The 15,575-nt window shown below is 52.3% G+C and overlaps 1 protein-coding gene across 1 annotated transcript in view; it reads left to right on the top strand.

The window, feature by feature from the left end:
- The first annotated feature begins 13,380 nt into the window (after positions 1-13,380).
- Positions 13,381-15,575, top strand: part of musk (muscle, skeletal, receptor tyrosine kinase) — a 74,075-nt gene continuing 71,880 nt past the window's right edge. The window contains exon 1 of the mRNA XM_031803015.1: positions 13,381-14,103. Coding sequence (XP_031658875.1) covers positions 14,025-14,103 — 79 coding nt within the window. The 5' untranslated portion in view covers positions 13,381-14,024. The remainder of the gene's footprint in view (positions 14,104-15,575) is intronic.

Raw genomic sequence — 15,575 nt, 5'->3', positions numbered from 1 at the left:
TATTGCTGGGCTGTAGCAGGGTGTATATTGCTGGGATGTAGCAGGATGTATATTGCTGGGCTGTAGCAGGGTGTATACTGCTGGGATGCGTGGCTGTAGCAGGATGTATATTGCTGGGCTGTAGCAGGATGTATATTGCTGGGATGTGTGTCTGTAGCAGGCTGTATACTGATGAGCTGTAGCAGGGTGTATACTGCTGGGCTGTAGCAGGGTGTATAATGCTGGGCTGTAGCAGGGTGTATATTGGTGGGATGTAGCAGGGCTGGGCTTTAGCAGGGCTGGGATGTAGCAGAGCTGGGCTGTAGCAGGGCGTATATTGCTGGGCTGTAGCAGGGTGTATTTTCCTGGGCTGTAGCAGGGCGTATAGTGCTGGGATGTAGCAAGGCGTATAGTGCTGGGATGTAGCAGGGTGTATAGTGCTGGGCTGTAGCAGGGTGTATATTGCTCGGCTGTAGCAGGGCGTATAGTGCTGGGCTGTATCAGGGCTGGGCTGTAGCAGGGCGTATAGTGCTGGGCTGTAGCAGGGCGTATAGTGCTGGGCTGTAGCAGGGTGTATATTGCTGGGCTGTAGCAGGGCGTATAGTGCTGGGCTGTATCAGGGCGTATAGTGCTGGGCCGTAGCAGGGCGTATAGTGCTGGCTGTAGCAGGGCTGGGCTGTAGCAGGGCGTAAAGTGCTGGGCTGTAGCAGGGCGTATAGTGCTGGGCTGTAGCAGGGCGTATAGTGCTGGGCTGTAGCAGGGCATATAGTGCTGGGCTGTAGCAGAGCTGGGCTGTAGCAGGGCATATAGTGCTGGGCTGTAGCAGGGCGTATAGTGCTGGGCTGTAGCAGAGCTGGGCTGTAGCAGAGCTGGGCTGTAGCAGGGCGTATAGTGCTGGGCTGTAGCAGATCTGGGCTGTAGCAGGGCGTATAGTGCTGGGCTGTAGCAGGGCGTATAGTGCTGGGCTGTATCAGGGCGTATAATGCTGGGCTGTAGCAGGGCGTATAGTGCTGGGCTGTATCAGGGCTTATAGGGCTGGGCTGTAGCAGGGCTAGGCTGTAGCAGGGTGTATATTGCTGGGCTGTAGCAGGGCGTATAGTGCTGGGCTGTAGCAAGGCTGGGCTGTAGCAGGGTGTATATTGCTGGGATGTAGCAGGGTGTATATTGCTGGGCTGTAGCAGGGCGTATAGTGCTGGGCTGTAGCAGGGTTGGGCTGTAGCAGGGTGTATATTGCTGGGCTGTAGCAGGGCGTATAGTGCTGGGCTGTAGCAGGGCTGGGCTGTAGCAGGGTGTATAGTGCTGGGCTTTAGCAGGGCGTATAGTGCTGGGCTGTAGCAGGGTGTATATTGCTGGGCTGTAGCAGGGCATATAGTGCTGGGCTGTAGCAGGGCTGGGCTGTAGCAGAGCTGGGCTGTAGCAGGGCGTATAGTGCTGGGCTGTAGCAGGGCGTATAGTGCTGGGCTGTAGCAGGGCGAATAGTGCTGGGCTGTATCAGGGGGTATAGTGCTGGGCTGTAGCAGGGCGTATGGTGCTGGGATGTAGCAGGGTGTATTTTCCTGGGCTGTCGCAGGGCGTATAGTGCTGGTCTGTAGCAGGGCTGGGCTGTATCAGGGCTGGGCTGTAGCAGGGCGTATAGTGCTGGGCTTTAGCAGGGCGTATAGTGCTGGGCTGTAGCAGGGCGTATAGTGCTGGGCTGTAGCAGGGCGTATAGTGCTGGGCTGTAGCAGGGCGTATAGTGCTGGGCTGTAGCAGAGCTGGGCTGTAGCAGGGCGTATAGTGCTGGGCTGTAGCAGAGCTGGGCTGTAGCAGGGCGTATAATGCTGGGCTGTAGCAGGGCGTATAGTGCTGGGCTGTATCAGGGCGTATAGTGCTGGGCTGTAGCAGGGCGTATAGTGCTGGGCTGTAGCAGGGCGTATATTGCTGGGCTGTAGCAGGGCGTATAGTGCTGGGCTGTAGCAGGGCGTATAGTGCTGGGCTGTAGCAGAGTGTATTTTGCTGGGCTGTAGCAGGGTGTATATTGCTGGGCTGTAGCAGGGCGTATAGTGCTGGGCTGTAGCAGGGCTGGGCTGTAGCAGGGTGTATATTGCTGGGATGTAGCAGGGTGTATATTGCTGGGCTGTAGCAGGGCGTATAGTGCTGGGCTGTAGCAGGGCGTATAGTGCTGGGCTGTTTATTATAACAGAATATGGCCAAGATGTTCAAATGTTCATAAATGACCAGCATGGTCCAATAATAATAAGGCAGAACAGTTGAACCTGGAGCAGCAGCACGGCCAGGTGGACTGGGGACAGCAAGTAGTCATCATGTCAGGTAGTCCTGAGGCATGGTCCTAGGACTCAGGTCCTCTGAGAGAGAGAAAGAAAGAGAGAAAGAGAGATCAGGGTGTATAGTGCTGGGCTTTAGCAGGGCGTATAGTGCTGGGCTGTAGCAGGGTGAATAGTGCTGGGCTGTAGCAGGGCGTATAGTGCTGGGCTGTAGCAGGGTGTATATTGCTGGGCTGTAGCAGGGCGTATAGTGCTGGGCTGTAGCAGGGCGTATAGTGCTGGGCTGTAGCAGGGCGTATAGTGCTGGGCTGTAGCAGAGCTGGGCTGTAGCAGGGCGTATAGTGCAGGGCTGTAGCAGATCTGGGATGTAGCAGGGCGTATCGTGCTGGGCTGTAGCAGGGCGTATAGTGCTGGGCTGTATCAGGGCGTATAATGCTGGGCTGTAGCAGGGCGTATAGTGCTGGGCTGTATCAGGGCTTATAGTGCTGGGCTGTAGCAGGGCGTATAGTGCTGGGCTATAGAAGGGCGTATAGTGCTGGGCTGTATCAGGGCATATAGTGCTGTGCTATAGCAGGGCGTATAGTGCTGTGCTGTATCAGGGCGTATAGTGCTGGGCTGTAGCAGAGCGTATAGTGCTGGGCTGTAGCAGGGCGTATAGTGCTGTGCTGTAGCAGGGTGTATATTGCTGGGCTGTAGCAGGGCGTATAGTGCTGGGCTGTATCAGGGCTGGGCTGTAGCAGGGTGTATAGTGCTGGGCTTTAGCAGGGCGTATAGTGCTGGGCTGTAGCAGGGTGTATATTGCTGGGCTGTAGCAGGGCGTATAGTGCTGGACTGTAGAAGGTATGGGCTGTAGCAGAGCTGGGCTGTAGCAGGGCGTATAGTGCTGGGCCGTAGCAGGGCGTATAGTGCTGGGCTGTAGCAGGGTGTATATTGCTGGGCTGTAGCAGGGCGTATAGTGCTGGGCTGTAGCAGGGCGTATAGTGCTGGGCTGTATCAGGGCTGGGCTGTAGCAGGGCGAATAGTGCTGGGCTGTATCAGGGCGTATAGTGCTGGGCTGTAGCAGGGCGTATAGTGCTGGGCTGTAGCAGGGTGTATTTTGCTGGGCTGTCGCAGGGCGTATAGTGCTGGGCTGTAGCAGGGCTAGGCTGTAGCAGGGTGTATATTGCTGGGCTGTAGCAGGGCGTATAGTGCTGGGCTGTAGCAAGGCTGAGCTGTAGCAGGGTGTATATTGCTGGGATGTAGCAGGGTGTATATTGCTGGGCTGTAGCAGGGCGTATAGTGCTGGGCTGTAGCAGGGCTGGGCTGTAGCAGGGTGTATATTGCTAGGCTGTAGCAGGGCGTATAGTGCTGGGCTGTAGCAGGGTGTATATTGCTGGGCTGTAGCAGGGCGTATAGTGCTGGGCTGTAGCAGGGCGTATAGTGCTGGGCTGTAGCAGGGCATATAGTGCTGGGCTGTAGCAGATCTGGGCTGTAGCAGGGCGTATAGTGCTGGGCTGTAGCAGGGCGTATAGTGCTGGGCTGTAGCAGGGCGTATAGTGCTGGGCTGTAGCAGGGCGTATAGTCCTGGGCTGTAGCAGGGCGTATAGTGCTGGGCTGTAGCAGATCTGGGCTGTAGCAGGGCGTATAGTGCTGGGCTGTAGCAGGGCGTATAGTGCTGGGCTGTAGCATGGCGTATAGTGCTGGGCTGTAGCAGGGTGTATATTGCTGGGCTGTAGCAGGGCGTATAGTGCTGGGCTGTAGCAGGGCGTATAGTGCTGGGCTGTAGCAGGGCGTATAGTGCTGGGCTGTAGCAGAGCTGGGCTGTAGCAGGGCGTATCGTGCTGGGCTGTAGCAGGGCGTATAGTGCTGGGCTGTATCAGGGCGTATAATGCTGGGCTGTAGCAGGGCGTATAGTGCTGGGCTGTATCAGGGCTTATAGTGCTGGGCTGTAGCAGGGCGTATAGTGCTGGGCTGTAGCAGGGCGTATAGTGCTGGGCTGTATCAGGGCGTAGAGTGCTGTGCTATAGCAGGGCGTATAGTGCTGTGCTGTATCAGGGCGTATAGTGCTGGGCTGTAGCAGAGCGTATAGTGCTGGGCTGTAGCAGGGCGTATAGTGCTGGGCTGTAGAAGGGTGAATATTGCTGGGCTGTAGCAGGGTGTATATTGCTGGGCTGTAGCAGAGCGTATAGTGCTGGGCTGTATCAGAGCTGGGATGTAGCAGGGCGTATAGTGCTGGGCTGTAGCAGGGCGTATAGTGCTGGGCTGTATCAGGGCGTATAGTGCTGGGCTATAGCAGGGCGTATAGTGCTGGGCTGTATCAGGGCGTATAGTGCTGGGCTGTAGCAGGGCGTATAGTGCTGGGCTGTAGCAGGGCGTTTAGTGCTGGGCTGTAGCAGGGTGTATATTGCTGGGCTCTAGAAGGGCGTATAGTGCTGGGGTGTAGCAGGGCGTATAGTGCTGGGCTGTATCAGGGTTGGGCTGTAACAGGGTGTATAGTGCTGGGCTTTAGCAGGGCTAGGCTGTAGCAGGGTGTATATTGCTGGGCTGTAGCAGGGCGTATAGTGCTGGGCTGTAGCAATCCTGGGCTGTAGCAGGGTGTATATTGCTGGGATGTAGCAGGGTGTATATTGCTGGGCTGTATCAGGGCGTATAGTGCTGGGCTGTAGCAGGGCTGGGCTGTAGCAGGGTGTATATTGCTGGGCTGTATCAGGGCGTATAGTGCTGGGCTGTATCAGGGCGTATAGTGCTGGGCTGTAGCAGGGTGTATATTGCTGGGCTCTAGCAGGGCGTATAGTGCTGGGGTGTAGCAGGGTGTATAGTGCTGGGCTGTATCAGGGTTGGGCTGTAACAGGGTGTATAGTGCTGGGCTTTAGCAGGGCTAGGCTGTAGCAGGGTGTATATTGCTGGGCTGTAGCAGGGCGTATAGTGCTGGGCTGTAGCAATCCTGGGCTGTAGCAGGGTGTATATTGCTGGGATGTAGCAGGGTGTATAGTGTTGGGCTGTATCAGGGTGTATAGTGCTGGGCTGTAGCAGGGTGTATATTGCTGGGCTGTAGCAGGGCGTATAGTGCTGGGGTGTAGCAGGGCGTATAGTGCTGGGCTGTAGCAGGGCTGGGCTGTAGCAGGGTGTATATTGCTGGGCTGTTGCAGGGCGTATAGTGCTGGGCTGTAGCAGGGCGTATAGTGCTGGGCTGTAGCAGGGCGTATAGTGCTGGGCTGTAGCAGGGCGTATAGTGCTGGGCTGTATCAGGGCTGGGCTGTAGCAGGGCGTATAGTGCTGGGCTGTAGCAGGGCGTATAGTGCTGGGCTGTATCAGGGCGTATAGTGCTGGGATGTAGCAGGGCGTATAGTGCTGGGCTGTAGCAGGGTGTATAGTGCTGGGCTGTAGCAGGGCGTATAGTGCTGGGCTGTAGCAGGGTGTATATTGCTGGGCTGTAGCAGGGCGTATAGTGCTGGGCTGTAGCAGAGCTGGGCTGTAGCAGGGCGTATAGTGCTGGGCTGTAGCAGAGCTGGGCTGTAGCAGGGCGTATAGTGCTGGGCTGTAGCAGGGCGTTTAGTGCTGGGCTGTATCAGGGCGTATAGTGCTGGGCTGTAGCAGGGCGTATAGTGCTGGGCTTTAGCAGGGCGTATAGTGCTGGGCTGTAGCAGGGTGTATATTGCTGGGCTGTAAGCAGGGCGTATAGTACTGGGCTGTAGCAGGGATGGGCTTTAGCAGAGCTGGGCTGTAGCAGGGCGTATAGTGCTGGGCTGTAGCAGGGCGTATAGTGCTGGGCTGTAGCAGGGTGTATATTGCTGGGCTGTAGCAGGGCGTATAGTGCTGGGCTGTAGCAGGGCGTATAGTGCTGGGCTGTATCAGGGCTGGGCTGTAGCAGGGCGAATAATGCTGGGCTGTATCAGGGCGTATAGTGCTGGGCTGTAGCAGGGCGTATAGTGCTGGGCTGTAGCAGGGTGTATTTTGCTGGGCTGTCGCAGGGCGTATAGTGCTGGGCTGTAGCAGGGCTGGGCTGTAGCAGGGTGTATATTGCTGGGCTGTAGCAGGGCGTATAGTGCTGGGCTGTAGCAAGGCTGGGCTGTAGCAGGGTGTATATTGCTGGGATGTAGCAGGGTGTATATTGCTGGGCTGTAGCAGGGCGTATAGTGCTGGGCTGTAGCAGGGCTGGGCTGTAGCAGGGTGTATATTGCTGGTCTGTAGCAGGGCGTATAGTGCTGGGCTGTAGCAGGGTGTATATTGCTGGGCTGTAGCAGGGCGTATAGTGCTGGGCTGTAGCAGGGCGTATAGTGCTGGGCTGTAGCAGGGCTGGGCTGTAGCAGAGCTGGGCTGTAGCAGGGCGTATAGTGCTGGGCTGTATCAGGGCTGGGCTGTAGCAGGGTGTATATTGCTGGGCTGTAGCAGGGCGTATATTGCTGGGGTGTAGCAGGGCGTATAGTGCTGGGCTGTAGCAGGCCTGGGCTGTAGCAGGGTTTTTATTGCTGGGCTGTAGCAGGGCGTATAGTGCTGGGCTGTAGCAGGGCGTATAGTGCTGGGCTGTATCAGGGCTGGGCTGTAGCAGGGTGTATATTGCTGGGCTGTAGCAGGGCGTATAGTGCTGGGCTGTAGCAGGGCTGGGCTGTAGCAGGGTGTATATTGCTGGGATGTAGCAGGTTGTATATTGCTGGGCTGTAGCAGGGCGTATAGTGCTGGGCTGTAGCAGGGCTGGGCTGTAGCAGGGTGTATATTGCTGGGCTGTGGCAGGGCGTATAGTGCTGGGCTGTAGCAGGGTGTATATTGCTGGGCTGTAGCAGGGCGTATAGTGCTGGGCTGTAGCAGGGCGTATAGTGCTGGGCTGTAGCAGGGCTGGGCTGTATCAGAGCTGGGCTGTAGCAGGGCGTATAGTGCTGGGCTGTATCAGGGTGTATATTGCTGGGCTGTAGCAGGGCGTTTAGTGCTGGGCTGTATCAGGGCTGGGCTGTAGCACGGTGTATATTGCTGGGCTGTAGCAGGGCGTATAGTGCTGGGGTGTAGCAGGGCGTATAGTGCTGGGCTGTAGCAGGCCTGGGCTGTAGCAGGGTGTATATTGCTGGGCTGTAGCAGGGCGTATAGTGCTGGGCTGTAGCAGGGCGTATAGTGCTGGGCTATAGCAGGGCGTATAGTGCTGGGCTGTAGCAGGGCGTATAGTGCTGGGCTGTATCAGGGCTGGGCTGTAGCAGGGCGTATAGTGCTGGGCTGTAGCAGGGCGTATAGTGCTGGGCTGTATCAGGGCGTATAGTGCTGGGATGTAGCAGGGCGTATAGTGCTGGGCTGTAGCAGGGTGTATAGTGCTGGGCTGTAGCAGGGCGTATAGTGCTGGGCTGTAGCAGGGTGTATATTGCTGGGCTGTAGCAGGGCGTATAGTGCTGGGCTGTAGCAGGGCGTATAGTGCTGGGCTGTAGCAGGGCGTATAGTGCTGGGCTGTAGTAGAGCTGGGCTGTAGCAGGGCGTATAGTGCTGGGCTGTAGCAGAGCTGGGCTGTAGCAGGGCGTATAGTGCTGGGCTGTAGCAGGGCGTATAGTGCTGGGCTGTATCAGGTCGTATAGTGCTGGGCTGTAGCAGGGCGTATAGTGCTGGGCTGTAGCAGGGCGTATAGTGCTGGGCTGTAGCAGGGTGTATTTTGCTGGTCTGTAGCAGGGCGTATAGTGCTGGGCTGTATCAGGGCTGGGCTGTAGCAGGTTGTATAGTGCTGGGCTTTAGCAGGGCGTATAGTGCTGGGCTGTAGCAGGGTGTATATTGCTGGGCTGTAGCAGGGCGTATAGTACTGGGCTTAGCAGGGATGGGCTGTAGCAGAGCTGGGCTGTAGCAGGGCGTATAGTGCTGGGCCGTAGCAGGGCGTACAGTGCTGGGCTGTAGCAGGGTGTATATTGCTGGGCTGTAGCAGGGCGTATAGTGCTGGGCTGTAGCAGGGTGTATTTTGCTGGGCTGTCGCAGGGCGTATAGTGCTGGGCTGTAGCAGGGTGTATATTGCTGGAATGTAGCAGGGTGTATATTGCTGGGCTGTAGCAGGGCGTATAGTGCTGGGCTGTAGCAGGGCTGGGCTGTAGCAGGGTGTATATTGCTGGGCTGTAGCAGGGCGTATAGTGCTGGGCTGTAGCAGGGCGTATAGTGCTGGGCTGTAGCAGGGCGTATAGTGCTGGGCTGTAGCAGGGCTGGGCTGTAGCAGAGCTGGGCTGTAGCAGGGCGTATAGTGCTGGGCCGTATCAGTGCTGGGCTGTAGCAGGGCGAATAATGCTGGGCTGTATCAGGGCGTATAGTGCTGGGCTGTAGCAGGGCGTATAGTGCTGGGCTGTAGCAGGGTGTATTTTGCTGGGCTGTCGCAGGGCGTATAGTGCTGGGCTGTAGCAGGGCTGGGCTGTAGCAGGGTGTATATTGCTGGGCTGTAGCAGGGCGTATAGTGCTGGGCTGTAGCAGGGCTGGGCTGTAGCAGGGTGTATATTGCTGGGATGTAGCAGGGTGTATATTGCTGGGCTGCAGCAGGGCGTATAGTGCTGGGCTATAGCAGGGCTGGGCTGTAGCAGGGTGTATATTGCTGGGCTGTAGCAGGGCGTATAGTGCTGGGCTGTAGCAGGGTGTATAGTGCTGGGCTGTAGCAGGGCGTATAGTGCTGGGCTGTAGCAGGGCGTATAGTGCTGGGCTGTAGCAGGGCGTATAGTGCTGGGCTGTAGCAGGGCTGGGCTGTAGCAGAGCTGGGCTGTAGCAGGGCGTATAGTGCTGGGCTGTATCAGGGTGTATAGTGCTGGGCTGTAGCAGGGCGTATAGTGCTGGGCTGTATCAGGGCTGGGCTGTAGCAGGGTGTATATTGCTGGGCTCTATCAGGGTGTATAGTGCTGGGGTGTAGCAGGGCATATAGTGCTGGGCTGCAGCAGGGCTGGGCTGTAGCAGGGTGTATATTGCTGGGCTGTAGCAGGGCGTATAGTGCTGGGCTGTAGCAGGGCGTATAGTGCTGGGCTGTAGCAGGGCGTATAGTGCTGGGCTGTAGCAGGGCGTATAGTGCTGGGCTGTATCAGGGCTGGGCAGTAGCAGGGCGTATAGTGCTGGGCTGTAGCAGGGCGTATAGTGCTGGGCTGTAGCAGGGCGTATAGTGCTGGGCTGTGTGGATGAGAATCTTTCTGAAATGTAATTTCCTCCCAGCTTAAAATAAATCAGAGCCGTGCCAGAAGGCAACAGGTGGACAGACACACAAAGGCTGGACAGGTGTGTGCCTCAGTCACATTATTTGTGTGTGTGTGTGTCTGTGTGTGTGTGACTGTGTGTGTGTGTGTGTGTCTGTGTGTGTGTGACTGTGTGTGTGTGTGTGTGTGTGTGTGTGTGTGTGTGTGTGTGTGTGTGTGTGTGTGTGTGTGTGTGTGTGTGTGTGTGACTGTGTGTGTGTGTGTGTGTCTGTGTGTGTGTCGACTGTGTGTGTGTGTGTGTGTGTGTGTGTGTGTGTGTGTGTGTGTGTGTGTGTGTGTGTGTGTGTGTGTGTGCTTGTGTGGGCTTGTGTGCTTGCTTGTTTTTATTTGGGGTCTGTACTTGAATGTCATGCTCAGGTGACTGCTCAGTATTGCTTAAACCTCCCACTTTGGGCTGTATGTGTCAATGTGTAGTTCAAACATGCAGAATCTATGACAATAATTTATGTTTTACCACAATTAGCCCTAAAATCCCTAGTTTGAAAGCACCTGTTTTTCTGGAAGCTGTGCCATTTCCTTCCACGTGAGCCAGCCCTCTAGCAGTTTGAGTTCCAACCAATGAGCTTCAACCCCTCGCCATTTGAGTGACAGATGTGCACACACAGCGAGCGCAGTGACATAGTATGCAATTTTCAGGGACCCCTTTTGGCTCGTGAGCGCTACTTTCAAAACTACTGGATAAAAAGTATATAAAAGTACCGGAGAATCTCTTTAAAAACAACACTACATAGACCATCAAAAGTACTGGAGAATCTCTTTAAAAACAACACTACATAGACCACCAAAAGTACCGGAGAATCTCTTTAAAAACAACACTACATAGACCATCAAAAGTACTGGATAATCTCTTTAAAAACAACACTACATAGACCATCAAAAGTACTGGAGAATCTCTTTAAAAACAACACTACATAGACCAACTACATAGACCACCCTACATAGACCACCTACATAGACCAACTACATAGACCACCCTACATAGACCACCCTACATAGACCAACTACATAGACCACCCTACATAGACCACCCTACATAGACCACCCTACATAGACCACCCTACATAGACCAACTACATAGACCACCCTACATAGACCACCCTACATAGACCACCCTACATAGACCAACTACATAGACCACCCTACATAGACCACCCTACATAGACCACCTACATAGACCAACTACATAGACCACCCTACATAGACCACCTACGTAGACCAAATCAAATCCAATCAAATGTATTTATATAGCCCTTCGTACATCAGCTGATATCTCAAAGTGCTGTACAGAAAACCAGCCTAAAACCCCAAACAGCAAGCAATGCAGGTGTAGAAGCACGGTGGCTAGGAAAAACTCCCTAGAAAGGCCAAAACCTAGGAAGAAACCTAGAGAGGAACCATACTATGTGGGGTGGCCAGTCCTCTTCTGGCTGTGCTGGGTGGAGATTATAACAGAATATGGCCAAGATGTTCAAATGTTCATAAATGACCAGCATGGTCCAATAATAATAAGGCAGAACAGTTGAAACTGGAGCAGCAGCACGGCCAGGTGGACTGGGGACAGCAAGGAGTCATCATGTCAGGTAGTCCTGAGGCATGGTCCTAGGGCTCAGGTCCTCCGAGAGAGAGAAAGAAAGAGAGAATTAGAGAGAGCACACTTATATTCACACAGGACACCGAATAGGACAGGAGAAGTACTCCAGATATAACAAACTGACCCTAGCCCCCCGACACATAAACTACTGCAGCATAAATACTGGAGGTTGAGACAATGGGCCAGCCCTCTAACTGCACTGCAGTGATATACCAACGGGTGGTTATACAGCAGTGATATACCAATGGGTGGTTATACAGCAGTGATATACCAATGGGTGGTTATTCAGCATCACTGCACAGAAGACGTGAGTATTCAGACCCATTCTAGTGCATTTGCACCTGGGTTTGGAGTACACTAGCCGATTCCCACCCCGAGAAACCAACTCCTTGGTGGCGCAAAAGGCACACCCAATCCCCATGTCATCAGTGACTGGTGACACATGTGGCTTGAAGACTGAAGAAGCCAGTGAGAGAATCTACAGTCTTAACTTTTGTATTTCTTTTTTTTCTTCTTGTTTATGTGATATACCAATGGGTGGTTATACAGCAGTGATATACCAATTGGTGGTTAATTAGCAGTGGTATACCAATGGGTGGTTATACAGCAGTGATATACCAATGGGTGGTTAGACTGCAGTGATATACCAATGGGTGGTTAATTAGCAGTGGTATACCAATGGGTGGTTATACAGCAGTGATATACCAATGGGTGGTTAGACTGCCGTGATATACCAATGGGTGGTTAAACAGCAGTGATATACCAATGGGTTGTTATACAGCAGTGATATACCAATGGGTGGTTATACAGCAGTGATATACCAATGGGTGGTTAAACAGCAGTGATATACCAATGGGTGGTTAGACTGCCGTGATATACCAATGGGTTGTTAAACAGCAGTGATATACCAATGGGTGGTTAAACAGCAGTGATATACCAATGGGTGGTTAAACAGCAGTGATATACCAATGGGTGGCTAAACAGCAGTGATATACCAATGGGTGGTTAAATAGCAGTGATATACCAATGGGTGGTTAAACAGCAGTGATATACCAATGGGTGGTTGTACAGCAGTGATATACCAATGGGTGGTTAAACAGCAGTGATATACCAATGGGTGGTTTTACAGCAGTGATATACCAATGGGTGGTTAAACAGCAGTGATATACCAATGGGTGGTTTTACAGCAGTGATATACCAATGGGTGGTTAAACAGCAGTGATATACCAATGGGTGGTTAGACTGCCGTGATATACCAATGGGTGGTTAAACAGCAGTGATATACCAATGGGTGGTTAAACAGCAGTGATATACCAATGGGTGGTAAGACTGCCGTGATATACCAATGGGTGGTTAAACAGCAGTGATATACCAATGGGTGGTTATACAGCAGTGATGTACCAATGGGTGGTTAGACTGCCGTGATATACCAATGGGTGGTTTTACAGCAGTGATATACCAATGGGTTGTTATACAGCAGTGATATACCAATGATGGGTGGTTATACTGCAGTGATATACCAATGGGAGGTTATACAGCAGTGATATACCAATGGGTGGTTAGACTGCCGTGATATACCATTGGGTGGTTAGACTGCCGTGATATACCAATGGGTGGTTTTACAGCAGTGATATACCAATGGGTGGTTTTACAGCAGTGATATACCAATGGGTGGTTAAACAGCAGTGACATACCAATGGGTGGTTAGACTGCCGTGATATACCAACGGGTGGTTTTACAGCAGTGATATACCAATGGGTTGTTATACAGCAGTGATATACCAATGGGTGGTTAAACAGCAGTGATATACCAATGGGTGGTTAAACAGCAGTGATATACCAATGGGTGGTTATACAGCAGTGATATACCAATGGGTGGTTATACAGCAGTGATATACCAATGGGTGGTTAAACAGCAGTGATTTACCAATGGGTGGTTAAACAGCAGTGATATACCAATGGGTGGTTAAACAGCAGTGATATACCAATGTGTGACTCTCTTTCCAGTGATGTTCCACAGTAGCTGACTACATCACAAATCCTAGATGCCATTGCCTGCCGTTGTACCCTTGAGCAAGGCACTTAACCCCCACAACAACAGCTCTCCAGGCGCCTAGCACCTCTCCCAAACCTCTGTGTGTGTTTTTCAGATGGGTTGGTTAAAAGCAGAAGCCACATTTCGGGTGGACCTTGTGTGTAACTGACCAATAAAGTGATCTTCATGTCTTAATCCTAACTATGTTTGTGTCTGAAATGGCACCCTATTCCCTTCAAAGTCCACTTATTCTGACCATATTGGGAATAGGGTGCCATTTGAGACTACAGAGTAGGAGTGTAATACCCAGCAGCTGCTGCTGTCCATCTCCTCACAGGGTAAATAACAGAACCATCTAACGAATGCAGCGTAGCGCTGTCAGCTAGCAGGCAGACACTGAACAACAGACCAGACCTATCTAACTCACGCAGCGCAGTCAGCTAGCAGACAGACACTGAACAACAGACCAGACCTATCTAACTTACGCAGCGTAGTCAGCTAGCAGACAGACACTGAACAACAGACCAGACCTATCTAACTCACGCAGCGCAGTCAGCTAGCAGACAGACACTGAACAACAGACCAGACCTATCTAACTCACGCAGCACAGTCAGCTAGCAGACAGACACTGAACAACAGACCAGACCTATCTAACTCACGCAGCGCAGTCAGCTAGCAGACAGACACTGAACAACAGACCAGACCTATCTAACGCACACAGCGCAGTCAGCTAGCAGACAGACACATTAGGACTGAACGACAGACCAGACCCATCTAACTAATGCCGCGCAGCGCTGTCAGCTAGCATGGCAGGGACAGAGACTAAGCCTGATAATACCAGACAGTCAGGGGATACTACGACCTGAACAACAGACACACTTCTTCTCAGGAGAAACTACAGCCTGAACAACAGACAAGCACATTAGGACTTCTTCTAAACCACACATGGGACTGTAAATACTTGATCCGGTCCAGACGAAACAGAACTGAATCAGAATGAAGCTCATCAAGCACATTCCACTGCTACAGATCCTGTTCCTTTCACAGATTGTGGCGAGTGTCGGACTGCAGAGAGGTTTGTACCTATAAACTGGCCTGCAATGCCATGTAACGCTGTAATGCGGTATGCCTCAGTATCTGAAACTAATCAGCACTGTCTGGTTGTTGTCAGGGATATCTCAAGAAAGACAGACAGACAGACAGACAGACAGACAGACAGACAGACAGACAGACAGACAGACAGACAGACAGACAGACAGACAGACAGACAGACAGACAGACAGACAGACAGACAGACAGACAGACAGACAGGGGCTAATTACTGTGAATAGTGGAGGAGATGGACTCAGTTAATTGGGGAATGAACTTGTGGATTAAGTTATAACTTCTCTGTCAGATGTTGAGTCTGTCAGACATACAGGAAATTAATAATAGTACAGATAGACATTGGCAGAAGAACTGTGTGACTAATATTTTGGAGATTAACATTTACTCATATAGCACATTGACAAACATCTTTTGTATCTTAATTCAGTGCTTTATCTTGACACATTTTCTCAGTCCTTTTGTTATTGTCCTTCAAAGTAACCCCGAGTCCCCTTCCTCTGAACATTTGATATATATCATAGCTACCTTATCATAGCTACATTGTCATAGCTACCTTATCATAGCTACATTGTCATAGCTACCTTATCATAGCTACCTCATCATAGCTACCTAACCATAGCTACCTTACCATAGCTACCTCATCATAGCTACCTCATCATAGCTACCTCATCATAGCTACCTTATCATAGCTACCTTGTATTTGTGGTAACAGTATTCTATGAATATCTGAGCGAAGTTGATAAACGGTTCACCTAATACGGATGAAAATACCCTCAAATTAAAGCTGATAGGCCTCCCGAGTGGCGTAGTGGTCCAAGGCACTGCATCGCAGTGCTAGCTGTGCCACTAGAGATTCTGGGTTCGAGTCCAGGCTCTCTCGCAGCCGGCCGCAACCGGGAGACCCATGGGGTGGCGCACAATTGGCCCAGCATCGTTCAGGGTAGGGAAGGGTTTGGCCGGCAGGGATGTCCTAGTCCCATCACGAACTAGCGACTCCTGTGGCGGGCCGGGAGCAATGCCCGCTAACGCTGTCGCCAGGTGTAAGGTGTTTCCTCCGACACATTGGTGCGGCTGGCTTCCGGGTTAAGCGGGCACTGTGTCAAGAAGCAGTGCGACTTGGCTGGGTCATGTTTCAGAGGACGCACGGCTCTTGAGGTTCGCCTCTCCCAAGTCCATACGGGAGTTGCAGCGAAGGGACAAGACTGTAACTACCAATTGGCTCCCACAAAATTATCTTTGCCAAAATCCTGAAGCATCCCTTTAACCTTACATTTATATTGATATTTAATTTAGCACACGCTCTTATTCAGAGCCACTTCCAGTTAGTGCATTCATCTTAAAACAGCTAGGTGCGACAACTATATATCACAGTCATAGTAAATACACTTTTCCTCAATAAAGTAGCTTTCAACAAGGTTAGAGCTAATGTGTGGGGAGATG

Source organism: Oncorhynchus kisutch, linkage group LG23 (assembly GCF_002021735.2).
Source record: "Oncorhynchus kisutch isolate 150728-3 linkage group LG23, Okis_V2, whole genome shotgun sequence".
NCBI lineage: Eukaryota > Metazoa > Chordata > Actinopteri > Salmoniformes > Salmonidae > Oncorhynchus > Oncorhynchus kisutch.
The sequence above is the reverse complement of the archived record's forward strand: the minus strand, read 5'-3'. Positions and strand labels throughout refer to the sequence as shown.